General features: G+C 43.5%; 1 protein-coding gene across 3 annotated transcripts in view; it reads left to right on the top strand.

The window, feature by feature from the left end:
* Positions 1–1687: 1687 nt before the first annotated feature.
* INSRR (insulin receptor related receptor) overlaps positions 1688–26539 on the top strand; it is a 47137-nt gene continuing 22285 nt past the window's right edge. For 2 of the 3 annotated variants that reach the window (XM_077258679.1, XM_077258696.1), the window contains exons 1-10: positions 1688–1790; positions 2095–2227; positions 6740–7282; positions 17670–17982; positions 18419–18561; positions 18769–18913; positions 19157–19371; positions 19581–19704; positions 20536–20774; positions 21783–21950. In XM_077258679.1, the coding sequence (XP_077114794.1) occupies positions 2134–2227; positions 6740–7282; positions 17670–17982; positions 18419–18561; positions 18769–18913; positions 19157–19371; positions 19581–19704; positions 20536–20774; positions 21783–21950 (1984 nt within the window). In that variant the 5' untranslated portion in view covers positions 1688–1790; positions 2095–2133. Of the gene's footprint in view, positions 1791–1926; positions 2228–6739; positions 7283–17669; positions 17983–18418; positions 18562–18768; positions 18914–19156; positions 19372–19580; positions 19705–20535; positions 20775–21782; positions 21951–26539 lie in introns of those variants that run through there. The other variant, XM_077258688.1, reaches the window with a different exon arrangement.

Below are 26539 nucleotides of genomic sequence, written 5' to 3' on the forward strand. Positions count from 1 at the left end.
GGTACAGTACATTATACATGTACAGGACAGTACACACTGTATGACACACAGGTACAGTACATTATACATGTACAGGACAGTACACACTGTATGACACACAGGTACAGTACATTATACACGTACAGGACAGTACACACTGTATGACACACAGGTACAGTACATTATACACGTACAGGACAGTACACACTGTATGACACACAGGTACAGTACAGTATACATGTACAGGACAGTACACACTGTATGACACACAGGTACAGTACATTATACAGGTACAGGACAGTACACACTGTATGACACACAGGTACAGTACATTATACACGTACAGGACAGTACACACTGTATGACACACAGGTACAGTACATTATAGACGTACAGGACAGTACACACTGTATGACACACAGGTACAGTACAGTACATATATAAACAGTACAGATGTCTATTGTTTTTCTTGTGACTGTGTCCGGGAATGGAACAGTTAAAATCTGCTCCTCTCCTGTTATTCGAAGTCCTTACTCTCATTTGTTACAGTCAGTTTTCAGGGTAAATATTTAGTGCTGGATGACCCAAAACAAAGGAAAGAGAAAAATGTCACCAAAATATTCCAGCAGGTGGAAAGCACGGCTACGTCTTCCAAGAAATTTCTTCTAGATCAGTCCACCTGATTATCATATACGACATTGCAGACTTTTTTTCCCCATTTTTTAGTATTTTTTTGGGTTTACACATTTTTTGCATGCTCTTTATGGAGTCCTACAGAGACATATTATGAAAAAATGCCATGCTTTTTTGAAACAAAAAAAAATTGGATGCAACACCATTGTCAGACTGTGTTCACACGATGCACTTGCAATTCAGTTTTTACTACAATTTTCCAAAAATGCAGTAAAAATGCGGAAAATTGAAAAATCACGGATCGGGAATGCATTGTGTGAACTAGTACATATGATGTGATCGCTTTGCATTTATTTGCCACAATTTTCTGACATAGATGTAAAAAAGCACTGATGCATGGTGTGAACATAATAAGGCTGCAGTTTTTGGTCCAGTGTTTTTAAGATGTGAAAAATCTCTGCAAATAAAGGTATTATTGCAGCATTTTGGTGAATAAAACAAACTTTATTAAACATGTGGTGTAGATAAAGCAGACGTAATCCACACCCAAAGAACAGTGTCATAAATGCTGCCAAAATGCTGCGAGATAGGTGTTTTGAATGCAGCTTTTTTTACGGCCAATAGAGCAGGATTTGGCTGCAGAAAAAAATGCTGAATGTGAACATAGCCGTAGACTGTGCTCAAGTCTGGAGAAAACAAGGAGAAAAAAATAAAAGGTAAATAAAATAGTTCAACATTAGAAAAAATAAATAATTATTGCCCCCAAGCAAAGATTTTGGCAGCAGCTTTTTTTAATCTAATTTCTGCTGTGTTTTCAGAACTTTTATTTTTGCAGTAAAACTCGATTCTTTTTAAGTTGCCACATTTTTATAAATCATGGTAAAAACACTGCTTTTATTTCAGAAAATTGCTAAAAACAACAACCAAACGTGTTTGATTAGGAACACATTGCTGCCTTCTTCGAGGAAAGGGGCTGATGTGTAATACCACATATGACCTGTGGATGTGAGTGGCGCTGTTCTGATCTTACACAGCCACTTTAAAGTGAAGTTAAGCTCTGCTAAGAGGCAGAATTTGCCTATTTTCCACAGAAGGTGACAGCTGTAGATCCCCTGGGATCTATTTTCGTTAACCCCTTCAAGACACCATCAGATTTCTGCACCTTCTCTGTGCAGCAGGTAGAGGTGGGCTGGGTACTTGCAATGTACAGTCAGGGGTGTGGGTGAGGCCATGGCGGCCAATGATCAGCAGAGTGGGGCTGGCATTGTGGCACGCTGCGGCTACACCTGCTGTAATACCAGGAGGCGACACTTAGTCACACCCCTCCAGTACACAGGTGCTCACGCTGCACAGCTCAGGTGCACAACCCCAGCATCCACTACTACCCCATCATCCCCTCATGCCATGACGCGCCACAGCTCTGTCAGCCACATGGACTTCTGACATTTGCTTTTTACACATTTTTCCTTTTTTTTTTTTTAGTTTTTAATATTTTACCAGATTTTTAAAAAATTGGAGAACATGGAGAGGACTCCCCCCCAGGCGTGTGTGATACCCCTCACGATGGCGCTGCTCGTCGGCCTCGTGTTTGTCGCAAGCGTGGACACCACAGACTGTAAGTTTCCCAATATTACGTTTGCTGTATATGTGTGTGTTTTATATCAAGTCCCCCCCCTGTTCAGATTATGAGGGTCTTCGGGGGCTTCTTCCTACTTTAGCTTTTAAATCCCAGATTAGTAGAGGATTTGGGGGGGATGCTTCCAATGGCCGCCCCTTCTAGGGCTGTGATCGGTATTTGTCACTATCAATTAGTTATTTTCAATATGGAAGTCTAGCATTCAGGAATCATGGAGACCTTGCCTATGACAATTCATGGGGATGTCCAGGCTTTTTTTTTTTTTTTTTCAGGACTGTATCTGGTATAATAGCTCAGCTCCATTAAGCAAACAAATGAGCTGCAATTCCAGCTATGACCTGCAGAGGAGAGTGGCGCTGTTTTGGAAAAAAAAAAAAAAAAATCACTAGACCTTTAAGTCTAATCATGGACATCTCCTTTGTTACTGGAGTCACTTTTTTCTGCAACGATTATCTGACTATCCAAAATATCCAGTTTTTTTTTTTTTTTTTTGCTGAATGGAGGAAAAAACATAATTGCTAAATCTTCCCCTTTTAATGCTGAGGCATAATTTAAAGGGGTTGTCCTGCTCTTAGCTTTTTTTTCTAGATATCCCCAATATCTTCTAAACACAGAAGTCCAGATTTATTTAACTGTCCTCGTTTCCCATAGTAACCAATCACGGCGCAGATTTCATTTTTCAGGGGCACAGTATAAGATGAAAGCTGTGCTGTGATTGGTTGCCAGTGAAAGCAGCAGTTTGTTTTAGAGTGGTTCATAAAGCTGCCCTAGTGTGGGTCATAAATGACCCCCGGAGCGGAGCCCTAGAGGGGGTTGCATGGACCATTTACCAGGACCGGCCAGACTGGTCATTGGCATCCAGACCAGAACTCAACAGCCTCAAATATACCTGTAAGGCTGCCGTCACACTATCAGTATTTGGTCAGTATTTTACATCAGTATTTGTAAGCCAAAACCAAAAGAGGAAAAGTATAACAGAAACATATGCACCACTTCTGCATTTATCACCCACTCCTGGTTTTGGCTACAAATACTGAGGTAAAATACTGACCAAATACTGCTAGTGTGACGGCAGCCTTAGGCTGTTGAGTTTGGATCAGGAGGCCCAAGGCCGACCTGGATATCGCAGTCTGTACTTGGACTGTGAAAGTCTTAAGTATGAAACCGGCCTAATCAAGACTTCCACTTATGGTATTTCCCCAAAAAATATAGCATCACGTCCATTAGTTGAACAGGTTGGGGGCTGTTTAGCGAGTAGGCCCCCCATTTTTCAGAATTGTGGTCTCCACCAATGAAATCCTAATACAAGGATATGCTTGAAAATCAGGCAATCAAATGGCAGAATTATCCTAAACTTCTCAGTGTTTCAGCCTCCAGCCCTATAGTATCATTACTGCAACCCATCCCCTCATTAAAGGGGTAGTCTCAGCATGACAATGCCTTTATTTTTAAATTAAAGCTGTCTGGAAGCTTGATTGATCGATTGTGATTAGCTAGCTGTGTCCAGCCATACGCTTCTTCTACAGTGGCCTCTACCGGAGAAATGTAGTATTACATGGTACGCGTTACAATTAATGTAATACATGGGTGGGTCCTCCAGTGCAAATACAGCCCTGAATAATAGAAGGGGGGTCCTGAGTATTGTTTTGTAGGAAGATTTTGCTTTGAGGGTTAGTTTTTTCTTATATTTAAAGGGACAGGTTCTTTGCAATTGCGTACAAAAACCCAGACTGACTAGAAATAATGTGATGTTTTTCCGATGCGCAAATTTTATTGGTGGTGGCTATAATTTTCAATGCCCCGGTCAGCCCCAAAAAATTGCTACATAAGAAGTGATCAGTCAACATAGTGTACGACGCATATGTTTACTGTACATACTGAGTGCGCCGCTCCGGAGACCGTGCCAAAAAGATGTTATTTTTGTTGTTTCAATATTTTGCCCAAAACAGCAGGTGGCTATGTTTGCTGGTGAAGAAGCCGCGCAACCTGCATTTCCAGGAGTCGATAATGCCATCATTAACCCCTGATCTGCCAGAGAAATGCTCGGAGCATCGACGCTTTACAAGGAATGTGGAAATGCGGTTATCAATTCGGTCTATAAACACAAAACTTCTTCATTCCACGTTAATACAAGCTTAGACAAATAATTACTTTTTTACTTCCCTTTTGGCTGGACTTGCCCTTTAGATACTTGATTTTTTTTTATGAGTCCCAACAAGGTACCATTGGGGTCTGAGAGCTTGACAGCCGCCAATTTTGGATGTCCGAGCTCACAGGTGCCACCAATGTGGCCCTCTGATAAAGCGTGAATTGCGACCTAGGGGACCCCTAAATGTCTTAGTGGATGGATTACATTGATCACTTTTTTGACTAATAGAGTGTTCCCTACCATCTCTGAATGGGCACTTTGCTAATTTTCCTGCACAATGGGTGTCCTGGGTGGCACATTACAGAAAAAAACAGTAAAAGGGGTAGAGTGTTAAATCAGAGTTGTGGCCCCTTTGTTCCTAGGATCGATGAGAACCCATAGGTCAGTTCCCTGCTGACTAGAAAGTAATACAATATCCAATGATGTTACAAAATGGAAATGCCCCTTTAAGGGGGGCCCTGTAACCAGGTCAAAATGGTCAGTTTTTGCTTTTATTGAATTCCCATTGATCCCCTGAGTATTCCCTTTTTAAAAAATTTGCCATTTCAGAGATACGGGAATTTTTATTTAGCGCTCATTTTTATGCACGTCAAGGGGGTGTTACTTATTAGGCCATTGTGCAGAGTGACAAAAAAGACACGCCCCAGAGGAACATATGAGTGACACCCCTTGAGAAAGATAAAAGCACTAGGTTAAACAAGTCCATATCTCTGGAATCATATAGTGGATTAAAAAATACAAAAAACGAAAACTCAAGGGAGCAAAGGTAATAAAGTAGGATCAGAAACTGTCCAGGAAACCGTCTTCTTCAAATTTAGAGGGATCGTCTTCAGCTGGACCCATTAATCCTGTTGTTAAACAGTCCTAGAAGTATATTGCAGCCTAAGCCCACCAGGAAAAGCTTAAATTGCCCAGTATATTTCAGTATGACTGAAACGCAATCTGCAGGTGAATGGCTGGAGCGACTGAAAAAGTGACAACCACAATGCAGCAGAGATTGTCACTTCCCTTCCAGCAGAATTTAACAAGGAAGAACCCAACTAAAAATTACCCCCTCTGTCAGATTTAGAGGGTTTGTCTAAATTGACCCAATTGTAAGAAACCTAGAATCAGATCAGAATCTAGACCCACCAGGAAATGATACTTGACATGGATTTCCTGGTAGACCTAGGTTGTGATGTGATTCTAGATTTCATAAAACAGGGTCAGTTTAGGCAAACCCTTTAAAATCTGACAGAGGGGGTAATTTTTAGCTGGGTTCGACATGATTTTGGGTGGGCTTCAACCCCTTTTGGATTTTTACAAATCTGTTCCGCAGTAGGGGATTTGTCTCTCTAGAGGGCTGAAGGTACATTAGGTTTCTATTTGCTGTAAATGAAAAATCAACAATTTCTTGGAGCTTCTACTATTATATGTTATTGGTTTAAATAGGTTATTGTGAAGTTTTTGGGTTTAATCTCAAAAGGACAGGAGAAACAAGAATTTTGTCCTTCAGTCCTGCAGTTTCTGTGGCCCTCACATATATGAATGATAATCGCCACCCACCCCTCAGTTAGCAAATTTGTCATTATGCATTAATATTAGGAGTTTGTTTTGATTTCCAAAATTTGGAAAATTGGAAAATTAGTCAAGATCTACTCTGTTGGGTCAGAATTTCCATTTCCAAGACAGGATGTTAGAATAAATGTCTCAAATTTTAGCCTGTGATCCACACTGGACATACTGGTGGAAGGAGATGACTTTTATTGTCCTGAGAGTAAAATCCTTTTTTTTTTTTTTTTTAATTGAAATTCATTTTGTATATCCGGGGCTTGTTGGAGACAATCCAACTTCTATGCCAAGGTGAACTCTCATGTCTCAAAAGCCTCTACAATGGTTGTTACTACTTCTACCCAATTGAGTGACTTATTCACTGATGCACGGGATGTGCTAGATGTATTTTGGGAATTTTTAGAGGAAAGCAAACATGGCTCACCTGCCATGATGACAAGTATTTCATCAATCTAATCACCGTGCCCCCGACTGACGTCCATCTGCACGTCGTACTTGTTATGATGAGATAACAGGTTTGCTTCCATAAACAAGGCTTCATTATCTGTTGCCCAATGGAAAGTTCCAACCTAAGTGTCCTTATTAAAGAAAGAAAAAATGCCAATGGGGATGTCTCCATAACAAGGCATCTGAAGGTGCATGCTATTTTTGGTGGTGAATATCTTCATTGGAAATCTTTGGCTTTAGGTGGTAGTGTAAGCCCCTCAGACTTCAGCAGATGACGTGTTCTGGGTCCATACTTCAATCTCCATATTTCCAACTCGTAATCCATTTTTCCCGTTGTCTTACAGTTTGCGGCAGCATGGACATCCGGAGTGACGTGAGCCAACTCCATAAATTGGAAAACTGTACCGTCATCCAAGGCAACCTACAGATTCTGCTCATGTTTGGAACCAAGCCTGAGGATTTCCGAGGCCTGAGCTTCCCTCGATTGACTATGATCACTGAGTATCTTCTGCTGTTTCGTGTCTATGGTTTAGAAAGCCTTCATGAACTTTTTCCCAACCTTTCGGTGATCCGTGGTACCGACTTGTTTTTCCACTACTCCTTGGTTATCTTTGAGATGCCTCATTTACGTGACATAGGACTTCTCAGTCTCACAAACATATTACGGGGAGCTGTCCGCATTGAGCGGAACCAGGAGCTCTGTCACGTCTCCACCATAGACTGGTCGCTCATGTCAGACACAGTGGACAGCCACTATATGGTCGGGAACAAGCCATTAGAGGAATGTGCAGATGTCTGTCCCGGCTTATCACAGTCTTCATGTGTGAAGACCGTGATAAGTGGTGTGCAGGAACCACGATGCTGGACATCTCGTCACTGCCAGAAAGGTAAGAATCCACTTGTTTCCCATGTTAACTCCAATTTCTTGAATTATTTCTCCAAATTCTGAATTTAAGGGGCACTCCATTTGGGGGAAAGTAAGAAGGACCTGCTTCCACGTAAGATAAGAATCAGTACTCAATGTCAGGTAGCAGCCGAAAAGCAAATAGGATTTTAGGATCTTGTGTAAGATTAGTCTTGGCTACACTGAGTAAAAAGACAGGATCACGCATGACCCGGGCAAGGTCCACTCTCCATGACTTTCAGCCCCCTTGAATAAAACAAACCACAACCAATAGTCTTTTTGGATAATAATGGCCACGGCAGCCACTTTTATTAATAATTAAAGACACTTGGTGGGGCCCTCGAAGCTACTACGATCCTGGTCTGGTGATTGTCCCGTCGGCATTGCCCCTTCCCTCCCAGCCTTACTTCCAGCCGCGTTTTTTCCCAGGCTCGGAAGCACCATGAATTGAGGGAATAGGATTTTAGGATCTTGTGTAAGATTAGTCTTGGCTACACTGAGTAAACAGACAGGCTCACGCATTATGAGCTTAGATACATCAGCTCTAACAGGATAACAAATACTCTGGATCAGAAAACAGGATTAGGCCAGGTTCACATTACGCTTTTGGCGTTCGTTAAACGGACTACGTTACACCGCGTTATGCCGCGGTGTAACGTAGTCCGTTAACGCCGCCATTTAATCCAATGTCGGACGCATCGCTAGCGCACGCCCATTGTGGTACTCCAGCTCAGTAAGCCACTTTTTTCAAATGATAGGTTTAGGATTAGATACGCTAGCTCAGCTGTAGGTATTTTACACGTAATAAGATTAGATACGCCATCTCAGCAGATGCCATTTTTCATACAATGGACTTGGATACACTGGCTCAGCAGAAGCCATTTTTCACACGATGGACTTAGATACACTGGCTCAGTAGATGGCATTTTTCACATGATGGGCTTAGATACACTGGCTCAGTAGATGGCATTTTTCACATGATGGGCTTAGATACACTGGCTCAGTAGATGGCATTTTTCACATGATGGGCTTAGATACACTGGCTCAGTAGATGGCATTTTTCACATGATGGGCTTAGATACACTGGCTCAGTAGATGGCATTTTTCACATAATGGGCTTAGATATGCTGGCTCAGCAGAAGGCATTTTTCACATTATAGGCTTAGATATACCGGCTGAGCATGTGCAATTTCAGAAACTAGTGGATAAGGTAGACTGGCTTTGTATACAAGCTCACACCTGAGTGGCTTAGATACAGTCTCAGCAGACAGGATCACATCTGATTAGATGATTAGATACATATTGGATCGGCTGCACAATCTTTGATAAGGAAAGGGTTAATGAGCTCATTCATAGGTGTGGGGAGGGAAGGAGTGAACTTTGGTGTAAGTTGAGCTGAATCTTGCCCTGTGGGCTCAGGTAATGCTCCCCGTACACGTGCTGCGGGTAGTCTCCTGTGTTTACAGTAAGCAATGGCTGACGTCCTTCCAAATATACAGGCTGCCACAAAAGTAACATATTCTCTGGTTAATGGACTTGGTTGAGAAAAACATGGCTGCTTTCTTCAGGAAAACTGCGCCACCTCTCTCCACAGGTTGTGTGTGGTATTATTTTGCTATAGGCTTCAAACTAACAATGGCAGCCAATCAGAGCCCAGCTTTCATTTTCTGAACTGCTCTGGAAAAACGAAAGCTGAGCTCTAATTGGTCGCTGAGGGAAACTATGTGGGTATGTTTCCACAGTCAGTATTGGCAGTGCTTTGGATGCAGCACATGTACGCTCGGTCCAGAGCGCTGCCGGCTTTTGTACGCGTGGTGATTCCGCATGTGTTCATTGAACCATGCGGAATCACCTCGTCCCATACATTGTATGGGTGACTTTATCTTGCGGAGACGGAGCGCAAAATAAATAGACATGTTGCGGTCTGGAAAGACGCGCCGCATGTCCGGTTACTCAGGAAAGCCGGAGGCATCCCTGCACGCATAGTGGAGATGGGATTTCATGAAATCCCTTCCACTATACTGTAACATCTGTACGCAGCATCCAATCCGCAGCATTTACTGACCGTGGAAACATACCCCATCAGTTTTACTTTTGTGGTAATTAAGGCCTAAATTGTCCATCTTGGTCGCACATTACAACCAATCAGAGCTTAGGTTTCATTTTTCTCGAGCAGTTTAAGATCTGAAAGCTCTGCTGTGACTAGTAATTATGGACAGCAACGACAGTCTTGCTTTCAAGCTTTTTTTTTTTAACAAATAAAGCCATGATTTTTGGGTTCTCTTTCATAACAGATGACGTTTGGCTTCATTCCTGAAAACAGGCCATACTTTCAAATTGGCTTCTTTTTTTTTTTTTTTTAAGAAAGTGGCCATGTTTTTCTAATCCTGATAAAGCCCTTTAAAACCTGAGTTGTCTAGTTACTAGGAACATGCTCCTTGACAACCATATATAAAAGCTGCGGTGTGAGTTTGGGACTAATAACCAATTGGAACTTCTTCTTTTTTTTTTTTTTTACTGAGATATTTTCTTAGTCGGTATCACGTTTGTTTTCTTGTATGAGAGATGTAGAGTTGGAAGGAACCTCCAGGATCATCTGGTCCAACCTCCGTCTATCAAAACATAGGATACTGCCCTTGCATATAGCATTCCTGTTCTGACCTTCTCCAAAGCCCACTCCTTTCCTGAAATGCTCTGTGCTGCTAGGATAGCCTGCATTTTTCCAGTTTCCTCTCCCCTGTCATGCCTCTAGTATAGCATACACTCTTCTTCTGAAATACACTGTGCTGCTGGTATACTTCACTTCTTTCTACATTGCTCCACGCTCCTAAGGGTATGTCTCCACTGTCAGGATGACCGGCGGTATCGCCGCAGCGGCGAAGCCGCTCGGCGCTAAGCCCCGCCCCCTTTCTGGGACGCGATCATGCCGGATGTGTTAACTCTTCACATCCGGGATGATCGCTCTGTCCCATAGGGCCCTGTGATATGCCTTGCGGGGATGCTGCGTCCCCGCAAGGTGTACGGACATGCTGCGATCTGAAAAGAGGCGCAGCATGTCCGGAGTCGCAGGGCCGCCGCGTGCGGGTTTCCACGCATAGTGGAGACGGGATTTCCTAAAATCCCCTCCACTATGCTGGAACATCTGGACGCTGCTTGTTTGACGCTGCAGCTCTGCGCAGCGTCAAACAAGCAGCGTTTCCTGACCGTGGAAACTCACCCTTAGGGTATGTTTCCACGTTCAGTTTTGCTTCAGGCTTTGGTCAGGATTTTATGCAGGTAAAATCCTGACCAAAACTGCACCTGAGGTCACTGGCAGGTCACCTGCGGTGTACCTACGTGTTTTGCTCATAGTAGCAACATGCTGCGTTTTGAAAAAACGCACCGCATGTGCGTTTTCGCGACAAAAACGCATGCGTTTTTTAACGCATAGTGGAGTCTGGATTTCATGAAATCCCCTCCACTATGCTCTGGACGCTGCGTTTTTGACGCTGCGGAAAAACGCAGCGTCAAAAACGCAGCGTTTCCTGAACGTGGAAACATACCCTTAGGGTGTCTCATCCCTGCCATTGCTGAAATGCTCTGCCCTGCTGAAGTACACCCGCATCTTCCCACCCGGCATTAATCTACATTCTCCTTCTCACAAGATACCATCCGTATCCTAATCTCCTGTAGTATAGCACACTCCTCTGCTGAAAAACTCTGTGCTGTTAAGTGTCCCTGCTTCTTTCTCTTATCTCCATTATTCTCCTCCCTTTATGATAAAGGCCCTTTCCCACTAGCATCATAATGAGTGGGCAGGTCGCTGCCTCCCACAATGTCAACACCTTTCCCCTCCTTAAATACTCTGCGCTGCTGGTGAACATTTCATCCCTTTTTAAGCATTATGTCACCTGTGCATTCTAGTTGAATTCCCGGAGACATACAGGTCACTTTCAATGTCTCCAGGAAAGTTTTCACTCCCCGCGGCCGGTTTCTGCTTGGGATCTTTTTAATGTTAGGCACGTAATAATTAATGGTGACTGGGAGCATTCCTCCTATGGCTGACCTTCACTACTCAGTCTAGCAATAAGGTGAATTAAAGTTTAATCCCGGCAGCTAAAAAAGGTCACCCTGCTCTCTATGTATGTGCTGGGGAATATATCCGGTCTGGAGCTGTCTTGTTTTATTAGCATGGCCATGGTCCTAGATAGTTGGGACTTGTCTGATCTGCGTGGCCCAATATTAGAAGCCTAAGGGTATGGCTCCACGGTACGGCTTGCCGGCGGGTTTGCCGCAGCGGCGAAGCCGCTCGGCGCTAAGCCCCGCCCCCTTTCTGGGACGCGATGGTGCCGGATGTGTACAGTACACATCCGGGATCATCGCACCCCTCGCCATAGGGCCCTGTGATATGCCTTGCGGGGACGCTGCGTCCCCGCAAGGTGTACGGACATGCTGCGTTCTGAAAAGACGCGCAGCATGTCCGGAGTCGCAGGGCCGCCGCGTGCGGGTTTCCACGCATAGTGGAGACGGGATTTCATAAAATCCCCTCCACTATGCTGGAACATCTGGACGCTGCTTGTTTGACGCTGCAGCGTCAAACAAGCAGCGTTTACTGACCGTGGAAACATACCCTAAAGGGCTGTTGTATTTTGGCAATTGTGCTGAAACCACAGGCGAAGCTTCTGAGTGGGCCCCTAACCAGGTAACCTTGATTACAAATGGGTGACGCACCCTAATAGTGGAGGAGAACCTCAGCAGATGACTGCGCTGATACTGAAAATAATCTCTATACAAAGAACAACATGGATATTACCGCCATATGGTCAGTGGTAGATACCAGCCCTACAGAACATATAAGATTACAGTGCAGTTATAGATGATGTCTTACCGCTGACGTTCTTTCTCATGGAATCGTTCATTTTTCCCATCTTTTCCATCTGGCCCAGACCGACATGACAACTTCTTCCAGCCAGGACTCGGCTGCAGAGAAAACAGACGCGTTTCACTTCTCACCTTCCAGCCCCATCACCATCTATTCCCAACCTGCACAAACTCCTCATCCTGCTGATACCCCAAATACTATTACTGCACCTGATACCGCAATACTGAGCCGCTGCTGCCGTATGTGTCCCTGTTACTGCACCTGATATCCCAATACTGAGCCGCTGCTGACGTATGTGCCCATGTTACGGCACCTGATATCCCAATACTGAGCCGCTGCTGCCGTATGTGTCCCTATTACTGCACCTGCTGTGTGGTTCTCTGTGCCTTCTAAATTCTAAAGCACCCCTCTATAATATAGTAGTGCTGAGCGCAAGTGCCCTAGAAAACGGTGCCCATATTTTGCCCCCTAGAAAGTAATATTGCTCTCTGTGTGCCCCTTTGATAGTCACAGTAACCTGAGTTGCCCTATAACAATAAGTGCCCACTTTACATTTAATAATGTCCCGAGTCTCCCCCTGTACAGCTCAACTATACACAGTATAATGCCCCCTCACTGTACAGTATAGCACCACCCACACAGTATGCTGACACCTCAGTAGCCCCCAAACAGTTTGATGACTCCAACACTGTATGATGACCCCCCTTACTGTAATCTCCACACTGTATGGTGGCGCCCTAGATAGCGTCCATATAGTATAATGCACCAGATAGTCCTCAATATAGTATAATTCACTTCCCATAGGCCTACTCTATATTGTAATGCACCCCCCTAGGCAGACTCTATAGCATAAGGAAGCCCCCATAGGCAGACTCTATAGCATAAGGCAGCCCTCATAGGCAGACTCTGCAGTATAAGGCAGCTCCTCATAGGCAGATTATGTAGTATAAGGCAGCTCCCATAGGCAGGCTCTGTAATAAGGCAGCCCCCATAGGCAGACTCTGTAATAAGGCAGTCCCCATAGGCAGACTCTGTAATAAGGCAACCCCCATAGGCAGACTCTGTAATATAAGGCAGCCCCCCCATAGGCAGACTCTGTAGTATAAGGCAGCCCCCCATAGGCAGACTCTGTAGTATAAGGCAGCCCACCATAGGCAGACTATGTAATAAAGCAGCCCCCCATACGCAGACTCTGTAATAAGGCAGCCCCCTATAGGCAGACTCTGTAGTACAAGGCAGCCCACATAGGCAGACTCTGTAATAAGGCAGCCCCCCATAGTCAGACTCTGTAGTATAAGGCAGACCCCCATAGGCAGACTCTGTAATAAGGTAGCCCCCCATAGGCAGACTCTGTAATAAGGCAACCCCCCATAGGCAGACTCTGTAGTATAAGGCAGCATAATAGAAAGGAAAATCCAGCTCGACGAGGTAGTGAAAAAAACTCTTACTTTATTCACTTCATATCAGGTGGAGGATAAAAACATCAGCGACAATGAAGATAAAAACAATATCAACGCGTTTCTGGTGCCAACGCACCCTTAATCATGATATCTATTGTACAGCTTGTCTCATGCTTTATATATTAACATCCGGTAGGCACACCGGTGCTACAACTAATTAGGATGGTTGTCTGACAGAGTGGAGACACATGACGGTATATACAGGCTACAATTGGCAGCAAAAAACAAAAACAAGAGACAAACAAAAAACATATACTTTGGCTATATGGAAAACGAAATACAAAATATTACGTGTGTAGTTACGAAATTCTAAGAAGAAATAATAATTATCGTTTAGATTATACAGAATTTAATTAAATGCAAAGATATTGATCAGAAGAATAACAATGAGCCGGACTGCTCGTGAGGTAAACGAACAAGCTAGATTATAAACGATATTGAAGTCAGAAGCCTAGTAAAATAATAACCTAGAAAGTTGTCTATGTTCTCCATGGTAATTATTTGTAGATGTGTATAAACACATGAAATGAACAAATAGGCTTAATTCCAAACGGTATCAAAATCGGAAATCGGAAGGCAGACTCTGTAGTATAAGGCAGCCCCCATAGGCAGACTCTGCAGTATAAGGCAGCCCCCCATAGGCAGACTCTGTAATAAGGCATCCCCCATAGGCAGACTTTGTAGTATAAGGCAGCCCCCATAGGCAGACTCTGTAGTATAAGGCAGCCACCCATAGGCAGACTCTGTAATAAGGCAGCCCCCCCATAAACAGATTCTGTAATATAAGGCAGCTCCCCATAGGCTGACTGTAGTTTAAGGCAGCCCTCATAGGCAGACTCTGTAGTATAAGGCAGTCCCCCATAGGCAGACTCTGTAGTATAAGGCAGCCCCCCATAGGCATACTCTGTAGTTTAAGGCAGCCCCATGAACAGATTCCGTAGTATAAGGCAACCCCAATAGGCAGACTCTGTAATAAGACAGCCTCCCATAGGCAGACTCTGTAGTATAAGACAGCCCCCCATAGGCAGACTCTGTAGTATAAGACAGCCCCCCATAGGCAGACTCTGTAGTATAAGACAGCCCCCCATAGGCAGACTCTGTAATAAGGCAGCCCCCCATAGGCAGACTCTGTAATAAGGCAGCCCCCATAGGCAGATTCTGTAGTATAAGGCAGCCCCCCATAGGCAGACTCTGTAGTATAAGGCAGCCCACTGTCAGTGTCGGCGTCGGTGACATCAGACGCTGACAGGGGGATGATGGGAGAGTAATACTCCCTCTCTCATCAATGCGGTCAGCTGTATCATCATGTAGCCGATACAGCTGTACCTCCGATGACAGGCGGGGGTAGCACTGCTGGCACCAGGTCCCCCCGCCTGCTCAGGTGCCCTATAGCGTCTAGGTGGCAGTGCAGGGAGATCGATTCTCCCTGCTCTGCTGCAGAATGTAACTGCATCAGCTCGCTGCGCGTGCTGATGCAGTTGCAGTAGAGTAGCTCCGGGTGGCCCCCTCAGAACGTGGGGCCCGGGGCGATGGCCCCCTTTGCCCCCCGGTACCTACGCTACTGATAAGAAATCTAGCTGTGATTCTAGCTCTAGGTGAAGATAAAATATTATAAAGCAGCAGCAAAAAGTACACTATTCATCAGTACTGAGCAGTATAGCTGTGAATCCAGCTCTGGGTATAGATAAAATATTAGATATCAGCAGTAAGGAATACCTTATACATAAGTGCTGAGCAGTATAGCTGTGAATCCAACTCTATGGAAGGATAAAATATTGTAAAGCACCTGCATGAAGGACATTATACAGCGCTATTGAACAGTATAGCTGTAAATTCATCTCTTGTTCTTGTAAAGCCATAGCATCTATGTGTGTATTTGCACCTCTTTGCTCCTTCTCCCCCACTTTTCCTTTCTGTACACTTTAATCTGCAGCTGTAATCTGATCATTCAGTGAGCTGGAAGTCCCTCTCTATCAACACTTAATTTAATACTATTTCAGAATGAATGATCAGTTCAGGAGGGAGAAGAAGTGGCTCATAAGTGGAGAAAAAAAACAGAATTGGGTAGAAAGATGTTCTGCTTGACAAGCCATTTTTCTAGCACGGTAGAAATTAATTTATGTAAGCGTTATTTAAATGATTTTCCATTGTATAATGGAAGGCATTGCTATTAATAGGGTGTGTGTCACTTTAATACTCTTCACAGAAAAAGTAGAGTAAAGGTACCCAGACGCGTGGCATGTTCCCGTGTTGGCACAGTATTGTGGTTTCACCAGGATTTACCCAGCAAAGTTTAAAACCACAACAAGATCTTGTGCAATTGTCCTTAGTTTTTGGATACAAATGCAACAAGTTTTTTTTTTTGGCAGCCGTCATCCTGTACAAAGATTGTTTTATTGCATGTTTTGCTTATAAACAGCATTGGGGACAGCCAGTACCTGGGGCAAAATCGGGAGCCACTGCCACCTGTGCCCAGTCCTCCGTGTGAATCTTTGTCTTGGTATCTGGATCGCCAGCTCCGTCAAGGAAACCGAGGAAACCGAGGAATGTGCTTATTTCCTCCCGTCTTGCTGCACAGCACGTTTTCGTTTGCTCACCTTGAGTCAATGTTTAAACACCTAAATCTAATTCTTTCAAGAATGAAATAAGGTTTGTTCTGGCAACTGCCATTTTAAAGGGACCTGTCACTGGTTCAAAATTGGCCAATTCTTACTCCTATTTCATTCCCACTTCTCCTCTGAGTATGTTGTGTTTTTTTTTTGTTTTTTTTTTAAATTCACCATACGGATCCAGAGATATGGGTGAAAAGTGGGTTTTGCTCTCAGGGTAATAATGCAGAACAGCCTAAAGACACGCCCCAGAGGATCATGTGAGCCACACCCCCTTGAAAAGACCTTAAAAATCACAGCTAAATAAAAGGCACACATCTCTGGAACTGAATGGTGGACTTTAAGAATATAGACAATTGAGTTCTCATGGGGAACAGGGGGTATCAAAGAAGAAGAAAAAACTGTGCATTTTTGACATTGGGACAAAATGAATATTTCATCTCTTTGGAGACTCTTTTTTTTTTTTTTTTAATTTTTTTATTTTTTTTACTAATGGGCGTTGCTTAAGTGAATTCTTAGAGGAATCGACATAAAGACACAAACTGGTGGTGAGCGGACAAAATGGCTATAAATGGTGCCTGTATAATTTTTATGTAAAATTGTAGCAATGCTAAATCAGAGATTGAGGATGGGTCTGTTTGAAAAGTGATTGGTCGTGTCTGGACTCTAATGTCCATATGCTATCCATACAAGAAAGACATCCTGTAGTTGGTTAATAATGCGGTTTCCACCAATTCCTTGTCGCCAGCTGTGGTCAAATCCCATTTTATTTTTAGTGGCCATACCCATTTCCTCCTACCCAAGATCTCAGTCCCTACTTCTCCAAGATTCAAGGGCATATAAATCCTTCCACTGGAGTTTTGTTGTTCATAGTTTTGGGTGGACACAGGAGATTTGAATACTCTTTTGAAAGCCAGGGAGGTCTTCCTTTTTGCCCGGGGCCTCCAAAAATTTTTGAGTTAAGTGTGACATATACTTTAAACCCACTGAAACTAGAACAAGCCACTCTGGCTTCTGGCTCTCTGACAAGCTCAGTCCTTGGTGTAACATGGGCCCTTCACAGGTAGATCAGCCATAAATTATTCCCCTATATCTGCTCTTCTCTGCCCCTCATAACGCCGTTGGAGTACAGCACTCCTGTACTACGTCATAGATTACCTCCAGACACCTCATTCTGTGGCCCTATCACTTTGCATAAGTATGCACGTTTTAATTTTTTTCCATCCGTATAAATGCTGCAAACTTCACAGCTCTGTCAGACTGGGTTCCAACTAACGAAACTGATATTTTATTTTTTCCACTTATGGGGCATTTAAGAAGAGTCATAAAATAGCGCACAACTGATTTAAGGCCTCGTCCACATTACTGATCTGTTTTGTACATGTTGATGCATCTGATGATCTGCCCATGTTGTTAATCATCCTCACTTCCTGTTTTCAGTGTGTAACTGTGGCGCAGACACGTCCTGTACAAGCCATGGAGATTGCTGTCACCCCGAGTGCCTGGGCGGTTGCAGTTCTCCTGGAGACCGTGGGGCCTGTGTGGCATGTCGTAATTTTTTCTTTAATGACAAGTGCTTGCCGTCCTGCCCGGCAAACACCTATGAGTATGAGGGCTGGAGATGTCTCACCGCGGAGTATTGTGCTAGCCTGGTCAAAGTCTCCGAGAACCCAAGAGAGTCTTCCAAGTTTGTCATCTATGAGAACCGCTGTCTGTCCGAGTGTCCATCTGGATACACCAGGAATGAGAGCAGGTTGGTATTTGTCTGAATAAGCAAGGTAATGAAAAACTCTACCCTCCTAACTTTAGGTCCCACCACTGCCCCGCTATCAGTCAATATGATCCTTCTCGGTGTTGTGGCCTTCACCCACAGCTCCAGTATTTCCAGACTTACAATTAAGAAGTCCAGGAAAGTTTTTGAGTAAACTTATTTGAGGCTACCCAAGAATTTCAACACACATGAGCTAATTTTATATTTTACAAATGGCAACTAGCTTCCAAGTAATTAAAGCTGAATTGCAATATCATCCAAAAGCCTAATGACAAAAATTGCCCTGATTTAGGAAAACAGATCCAGGTCCATTTTAGATGTTGCCTGTAAAATAGTGAAGAAGAACCATTGATGAATTCAAGGAACTCAAATGTTTTCTAAATGAACTCAAAAGTATTCATAATGACTTCTATCACAGTATTGTCTGCCACAAGTGTGAAGGCCATTGTCCAAAGGTCTGCAAGGTTGGAACCAAATCCATCGACTCCATACAGACTGCAAAAGAATTGACCGGGTGCACGTTTATCGAAGGAAACTTGATCTTCAACATCCGCCGGGGAAGTGCGTATCTGATACTTTTAATAAATATTTTGATCTATATTAATGGGGTTCAGTGTTAAATCCATCCCAGTCTTCAGGCGGCCAATGACCTTGCATTTGGGAATGTGGGCGTGACCTCATATCTTTCTCTATGGTTATTTTTATTCCTGTATAGGTCCATGACTTAGTTTGGACTTAATGTTAAAGTTTGTTTACTTTTTTATCTAGATAACCTGGCTTTAGAGCTCCAGAGAAGTTTGGGTCTTATTGAGACCATTACTGGCTTCCTAAAAATCAAGCATTCCTTCGCTCTGGTGTCTTTGTCTTTTTTCAAAAACCTGAAGTTGATCAGAGGAGACGCCATGGTGGATGGGTAAGAGACTGACTAGAAAGTCCATGTTGAAACATCTAGGAGGTGAGGTTTTGGTAGACGTCAATATCATCAAATTGATAGGCAATGGGTAATTTTGGGGGTTGGCATGGTCTGATTTTAGTCAAGTTTCCTGGTCTCCATCTGATATTTGTCCCTCAGAAACAATAAATTAATTTCATGTGAAACATCGGGCTATGACCTTGGTTCCATCTCTAAAAGTTTGTTTTGTTTCATGTCTTCCAGGAACTATACATTGTACGTCTTGGACAATCAGAACTTACAACAACTATGGGATCAAAACCATGAAAGCCTCACTATACCCATTGGAAAATTATACTTTGCTTTCAACCCCAAACTTTGCTTGTCGGAAATCTACCACACGGAGGACTTAACCGGGACGAAGGGGAGACAAAACAAAGCCGACATCAACCCTCGCACTAATGGAGATCGGGCCTCATGTGAGATATTTGTTTGTTTTTATTGTTTTATAAAGAAAATCTGTCTTTCTCAATTAATACGATTTTGCAAAGGGTAACACGATCCATTTATGGTGACATCACTAAGGCCTTGTCATGGGTCTCCTTTTTCTGATCTATCTTCATTTAGCCAATAATATATCCACACCATGGTTGCATTCACTTTGACAAAAATTGTATTTTTGTCACAGGCAAGACCGAAACTCTAAGATTTGTAACTAATATGACTGAATCCGACCGGATCTTCCTGAAATGGCAGCGATACAAGCCGGACAATACGGATATCCTGAGCTTTGTTGTCCACTATAAAGAATCGTAAGTGGAAATGAATAATGGAAACCATGCTTCAGGTAGAATATAAATACCATAATTACAAATTCTCCCAGAACATCTGGGAATCCACCAGAAAAAGCTTAGACCTCCCAAACTTGTGGTACCACAAAAGCCTCCTGAAATGCTTCATAAGGTTTCCTATGCATGACGCTAGGATGCTTCAACTTTTGATGGAGCACCACTGTCAAATGCATATTTAGGAAATGGGGAGCCTTTTATTTGCATTTAAAAATTCTACATTTAGTTTATGGGGCAGAAAATAGTTGTCTGAGCCATGTTGGCTCCTGTTGGACTAATTTCTGGGTCGACCATTGGCTTCCCATCCAGGCGCCAACTCATGGAGATATGAGTTGTTGGATGGCTGTCTGCTGGTTGACTTTGAGGATCCCTTAAGCTGCCCAAATACTTTCAATAGCTATAGTGCTTTCAGCTGAATTATTTTTTTTTCAGCATCCCCACCATATGCATATGCATTTGTTTTAGAAGAGCATGCCTATTTTTCAGTAGGAAGAGATGTAGGCTTATCTTCCAAACCCCCGTCCACCTAGAGACAAAAGGATCAGATATTGACAAATTATTTTGGCCTGATCCTTCTTTTAGCTGTCATCATTTACACGGAAAGCCAATCCTACTAAAATTGTCAGGTTTGGATGACTGTGCTCTAGTTTGCATGGTCAACATTGAATGTCACCTTTTTCTTAAATTTCGCAATGAAACACAATTGTATATAATTTCTCTATAAGGAGTTTAGTAGGCATCAACATTTCATGTTCTCATGTCTTCAAAAATCTTCCACCTTGTCCTGCTCTCCAGACCTTTCCAGAATATATCGGAGTACCTTGGACAAGACGCTTGTGGGGCCAACAGCTGGAATGTTGTTGATGTAGAGCTGCCTTTGAACACCGAACAAGAACCGAGTATCACTTTGCTAAACCTTAAACCTTGGACGCAGTACGCGATATACGTCCGAGCCATCACTCTGACCACAGCGGAGGAAGGCGAGAGCTTTGGAGCGCAGAGTGATGTGGTTTATATTCGGACTAAACCAGCAGGTAGGATCACTTCAATGTGGCTACAATAAATCCCAACTCAATGCTGTTGATCCAGAGTAAGAATTTTTCCCTTAGATTGATGCCACCTTTATATGTTTGTCATGAGCTTAATATATCTGCTCTTATATATGATTAATTAAACTTTTTTTTTTATCAGGCCCAAAAGATTTATTGAGATTTTTGGAAATGTCCCATGGGGAAAAATGCGCAAATTTAGTTTTCTTCCTTCTTGTTGAGGAATTATATCGGCCAAAATAGATGCTTCCAAAGGAATAGAAGTCCATCTGTAGACGGCTGCTTCTAGCTTCTTGCCTCTCATCAGCATACAGTCGGGTACTGGTTGATTTTGACTAAGCCTCCATTCACCTGCTGGGTGTCTTCAGTTTAAACCAGTTACACCTTAGTGAGCCTGGTCTGAGGCCAAATTCACAAATCTGTGTGTCACTGTATGAACATGGACTGTGGCCTGTCTCCTGAACCAAATTTTACTAAGTAATATGTTACTGTATTTCTTCCAGCTAACCTTCTACTGTTCAGGTTTTTGCTTTAAATGCATTTTTTTTTGCCCTTATCACATTCTTTATTAAAAAATAAAAATAGTTATTTTCACACTGGCAACTGGGGCTCCTATTTTAGGAAACAGCACATGTACTAATGTACATTAGTAGCAATGAACATACTTTTTCTCTATGTTTTCTATTGAAGCATACAATGAGCTTGTGCAAAGATTATTGTGAAAGTAGGTGGGGTTGTAACATTACCTATAGTGATTGAAGGATCATGTATGGTCAGTCTTTATAATCAGGAGGCAGGATTACAAGAAAACTGCTGAAAAATCTTCCTAAAAGTATGGGATAAATTAGTACAAAATATATATGTATAATTTTATTTTTTTTTACTGCGAAAATGGTTGGATGCATGGCTTTACATTTTTTTCTGGTGAAACGGGATAGGTTGCAATTATTCAACTTCATTTTACATGTTTTTTTTTTCTTCTCACATCTGCAGCACCCACTGTTCCTCAAGACGTTATGATCATGTCCAACTCTTCTTCACATCTAATTGTTCGATGGAAGCCTCCAACACAACGCAATGGGAACATCAGCTACTACCTGGTGCTTTGGCAGCAGATGGTAGAAAATCAGGAGCTGTACACCAACGATTACTGTACGAAAGGTTAGTATGTCATCTGCTTACAGACCAGAGGAAGATCTCAAGCTATGTTTTGGCTCTGATCATGGTTTAGGATTAGATAGTAATATGTACAGTTGTATGAAAGTGTTTGCCCCTTCCTGATTTCCTATTCTTTTGCGTGTTTGTCACACATAAATGTTTCTGATCATCAAACAAATGTAAATATTAGACAAAGATAACACAAGTAATCACAAAATGCAGTTTATAAATGAAGGTTTTTCTTATTAAGGGAAAAAGAAATCCAAACCTACAAGGCCCTGTGTGAAAACGTGATTGCCCCCTAAATCTAATTACTAGTTGGCCAACCTTAGCAGCAACAACTGCAATATTTTACAATGCTTTGGAAGAATTTTTTGCCCACTCATCCTTGCAGAATTCCTGTAATTCAGCCATACTGGAGGGTTTTCGAGCTTGAACCACTTTTTTAAGATCCAGCCACAGCATCTCAATGTGATTTAAAGTCAGAATTAGGCCACTCCAAAGTCTTAATTTTGCATTTCTTAAGTTATTCAGAGGTGAACTTGCTGGTGTGTTTTGGAACATTGTCCTACTGAATAACCCAAGGGCACTTCAGCTTGAGGTCATGAACAGATGGACAGACATTCTCCTTCAGGATTTTTTGGTACACAGCAGAATTCATGGTTTCATTTAACACAGCAAGTCTTCCGGGTCCTGAAGCATCAAAACAGCCCCAGACTATCACACTCCCACCACCACATTTTACTGTTGGTATGATGTTCCTTTTCTGAAATGCTATGTTACCTCTACACCAGATAAAATGGAACATGCACCTCCCAAAAAGTTCAAATTTGTTTAGTCAATTCCTCGAGTATTCTTCCAAAAGTCTCAGGTATCATCAATATGCTTTCTGGCAAAACTGAGATGTTTATGTTCTTATTGCTCAGCTGTGGTTTTTGTCTTGAACTGTTCCATGCAGGCCATTTTTGCCCAGTCTCCTTCTTATGGTGGAGTCATGAACACTGACCTTAACTGATGCAAGTGAGGCTTCAGTTCTTTAGGTGTTGTTGTATGACCTCTTCGATGAGTCATCACTGCCCTCTTGGGGTAATTTTGGTCAGCTGGCCACTGCTGGAAAGTTTCTCACTGTGGTTTTCTGGAGTCCCTAACTTTCAAAATAGTTCTATAACCTTTTCCAGACTAATAGATCTCAATTACTTTGTTTCAAATTTGTTGCAGATTTTCTTTGGGTTGTGGCATGATGTCTCTAGCTTTTGAGGATTCATTGGTTTACTTCACTTTGTCAGGCAGGTTCTACAGTATGTAAGTGACTTCTTGATTGAGAACAGGTGTGGCAGTATTCAGGCCTGGGTGTGGCTAGGGAAAGTAAACCCCACTTCCCAAAGATGTGATAAATTAACTGTGGCTTATGTTTTGGGGGCGGTGCAATCACTTTTTCACACAGGTCCCTGGAAGTTTGGATTTCTTTTTCCCTTAATAAAGACCTTCATTTAATCCCTTACTGACAGAGCCAACTTGGTACTTAATGACCAAGCCAATTTTTACAATTTTGACCACTGTCAATTTATGCGGTTATAACTCTGGAACGCTTCAACGTATCCCACTGATTCTGAGACTGTTTTTCGTGACATATTGTACTTCATGTTAGTGGCAATTTTTTTTCGATATACTGTAACTTGCATTTAGTTATGAAAGAAAAACTGAAATTTGAAAACTGCAAAACTTTCAAAATTTTTGCCAAACTTTTAATTTTTGTACACTTAGAGTGATGTCACACAAAATAGTTAATAAATAACATTTCCCACATGTCTACTTTACATCAGCACAATTTTGGAAACCTCATTTTTTTTGTTAGGATGTTATAAGGGTTAAAAGTTGACCAGCGATATCTCATTTTTCAACAAAACTTACAAAACCATTTTTTCAGGGACCACCTCACATTTAAAGTGAGTTTGGGAGGTCTGTATATGGAGCGCCCCCACTGCCGCAGGGCCGAGGGGTACCCGGTACCGGGCCTCTGTGTCTCAGTCCTGGGGTTGTCACGGTGGCTAGGCCCAGTCCGTGACCCTGCTGAGGGGCGTCCAGTGAAGGTTGAGAATGAGATGATGTTATGGTGCGGTGCAGGTCGCGGTAAATAACGAGGACACCAGGTTGCAGTCTCTTTACCTCTTTACTGAAGGCTTCAGGATCCTCAGTTCGGAATACGGTCAACCGGGCTACCGGAGTCCGGCCGGCCCGATGGCACCTCCAGAGTTCCCTTTGCAGGTGGAAATCTGTGCCTACCTTCTAGCGCTTGTGTGTTGTGGTCCTTCCCTGCTGTGCTTACGGGATAGTCCCCACAACTGTTGTGTCTGTTTCTGAAGTTCCCTCACAACTCGATGATGATGTTCTTCTTCGTCCCCCCAGATGATATGGCTAGGACGCACCCATGTGACGGGTAGGCTCGGAGCTCTTCCGGGACCCTAGAGTCGCCCCTCTCCAAATGTTGCCCCCTGTGTCTGCTTAGGTGATTTTGGGTGAGACAGCCCGCCTAGGACTGACTGTCCTGCCGTAGGTTTGAAGTAAGACCTGGAGCTCAATACTTCCTCGGCGTTTCCGGCCACCGGCTACGCGCCTCAGTAGGATGTTGCCTCGTCTTACAGCACGACTCCTACTGGTGTTTCTCCTTGTTGCGTTGATCTCGTTTGTCACTCAGCACAATAAACCTCGCTTCTTGTCCTTTCTTGGGGTACCGCCGCGATTAAGTGCAGGCGCGGTCCCGTAACGTTCTTTCTGTTCGCTAGGCCTCTGTCAGGATCCCACCCCTGACAGGGACCCCCCTGAATCTTCCCCTGCAACACCCTCTGCCACAGGATATTGCCTGGTTCCAACCCAGTCAGCTTCTCACTAACTTCCTATCTAACCCCCAGTTTTACCAGATTGTGAGGAGTGGCCTAATACATAGCACCCTTAGCTCCCCCTGGAGGCCAGACTGTGAAGTGTATTGGTGTCTGTGATACCTGGTCAGGTGAACTCCTTCAGTGCCATCAGACGTACCATAGCCCCCCTTAGCGGCGGAGCATCAGTACTGCAACGACCAGGACTCTGGGGCGCTGCATATAACGTAAAATACCCAAAAGTGACACCATTCTAAAAACTGCACCCCTTAAGGTGCGCAAAACCACATTCAAGAAGTTTATTAACCCTTCAGGTGCTTCACGAGAACTAAAGCAATGTGGAATGAAAACATGAACGTTTTACTTTTTTCACAAAAAAATTACATTGGAACCAATTTTTTTTAAAATTTTCACAAGGGTATCAGGAGAAAATGGACCACAAAATTTGTTGTGCAATTTCTCCTGAGTGCGCCAATATGCTGTAAGTAGGGGAAAGCCACTGTTGGGACACATGGCAGGGCTCAGAATGGTGGAGCAACGTTTGACTATTTGAATGCAAAATTGGCTGGAATCAATGGTGGTGCCATGTCGCGTTTGGAGACCCCCTGATGTACCTAAACAGTGGAACCCCCCAATTGTAACTCCAACCCTAAAGGCCCCGTCTCACATAGCGAGATCGCTAGCGAGATCGCTGCTGAGTCACAAGTTTTGTGACGCAACAGTGACCTCAGTAGCGATCTCGCTATGTGTGACACGTACCAGCGATCAGGCCCCTGCTGCGAGATCGCTGGTCGTGTCGGAATGGCCTGGACCTTTTTTTTGGTCGTTGAGGTCCCGCTGACATCGCTGAATCGGTGTGTGTGACACCGATCCAGCGATGTCTTCACTGGTAACCAGGGTAAACATCGGGTTACTAAGCGCAGGGCCGCGCTTAGTAACCCGATGTTTACCCTGGTTACCAGCGTAAATGTAAAAAAAACCAAACAGTACATACTTACATTCCGGTGTCCGTAACGTCCCCCGGTGTCTGCTTCCTGCTCTGAGTGCCGCCGTACAGTGAGTGCAGCACAGCAGTGACGTCACCGCTGTGCTGTGCTCTCACTGTACGGCGGCTCAGTCAGAGCAGGAAGCAGACGGCAAGGGACCTGACGGACATCAGATGGTGAGTATGTACTGTTTGTTTTTTTTGGTAACCAGGGTAAACATCGGGTTACTAAGCGCGGCCCTGCACTTAGTAACCCGATGTTTACCCTGGTTACCCGGGTGCTGCAGGGGGACTTCGGCATCGTTGAAGACAGTTTCAACGATGCCGAAGTCGTTCCCCTGATCGCTGGTCGCTGGAGAGAGCTGTCTGTGTGACAGCTCCCCAGCGACCACACAACGACTTACCAACGATCACGGCCAGGTGGTATCGCTGGTCGTGATCGTTGGTAAATCGCTATGTGAGACGGGGCCTTAACCCCAACACACCTCTAACCCTAATCCCATCTCTATCCATAATCCTAACCACAAACATAACCCTAACACTTCCCTAAACCTAATCTCAACCATAACCACAACCCTAACATTAGCCCCAACCCTAACTTTAGCCCAACTCTAACCCTAATGGAAAAATGGAAATAAATACATGTTTTTATTTCATTATTTTTACCTAACTAGGGGGGTCATAAAGAGCGGTTCGATTTACTATTTTTATTCCTATTGTTGCCGATGCCG

Source organism: Ranitomeya variabilis, chromosome 1 (genome assembly GCF_051348905.1).
Source record: "Ranitomeya variabilis isolate aRanVar5 chromosome 1, aRanVar5.hap1, whole genome shotgun sequence".
NCBI lineage: Eukaryota > Metazoa > Chordata > Amphibia > Anura > Dendrobatidae > Ranitomeya > Ranitomeya variabilis.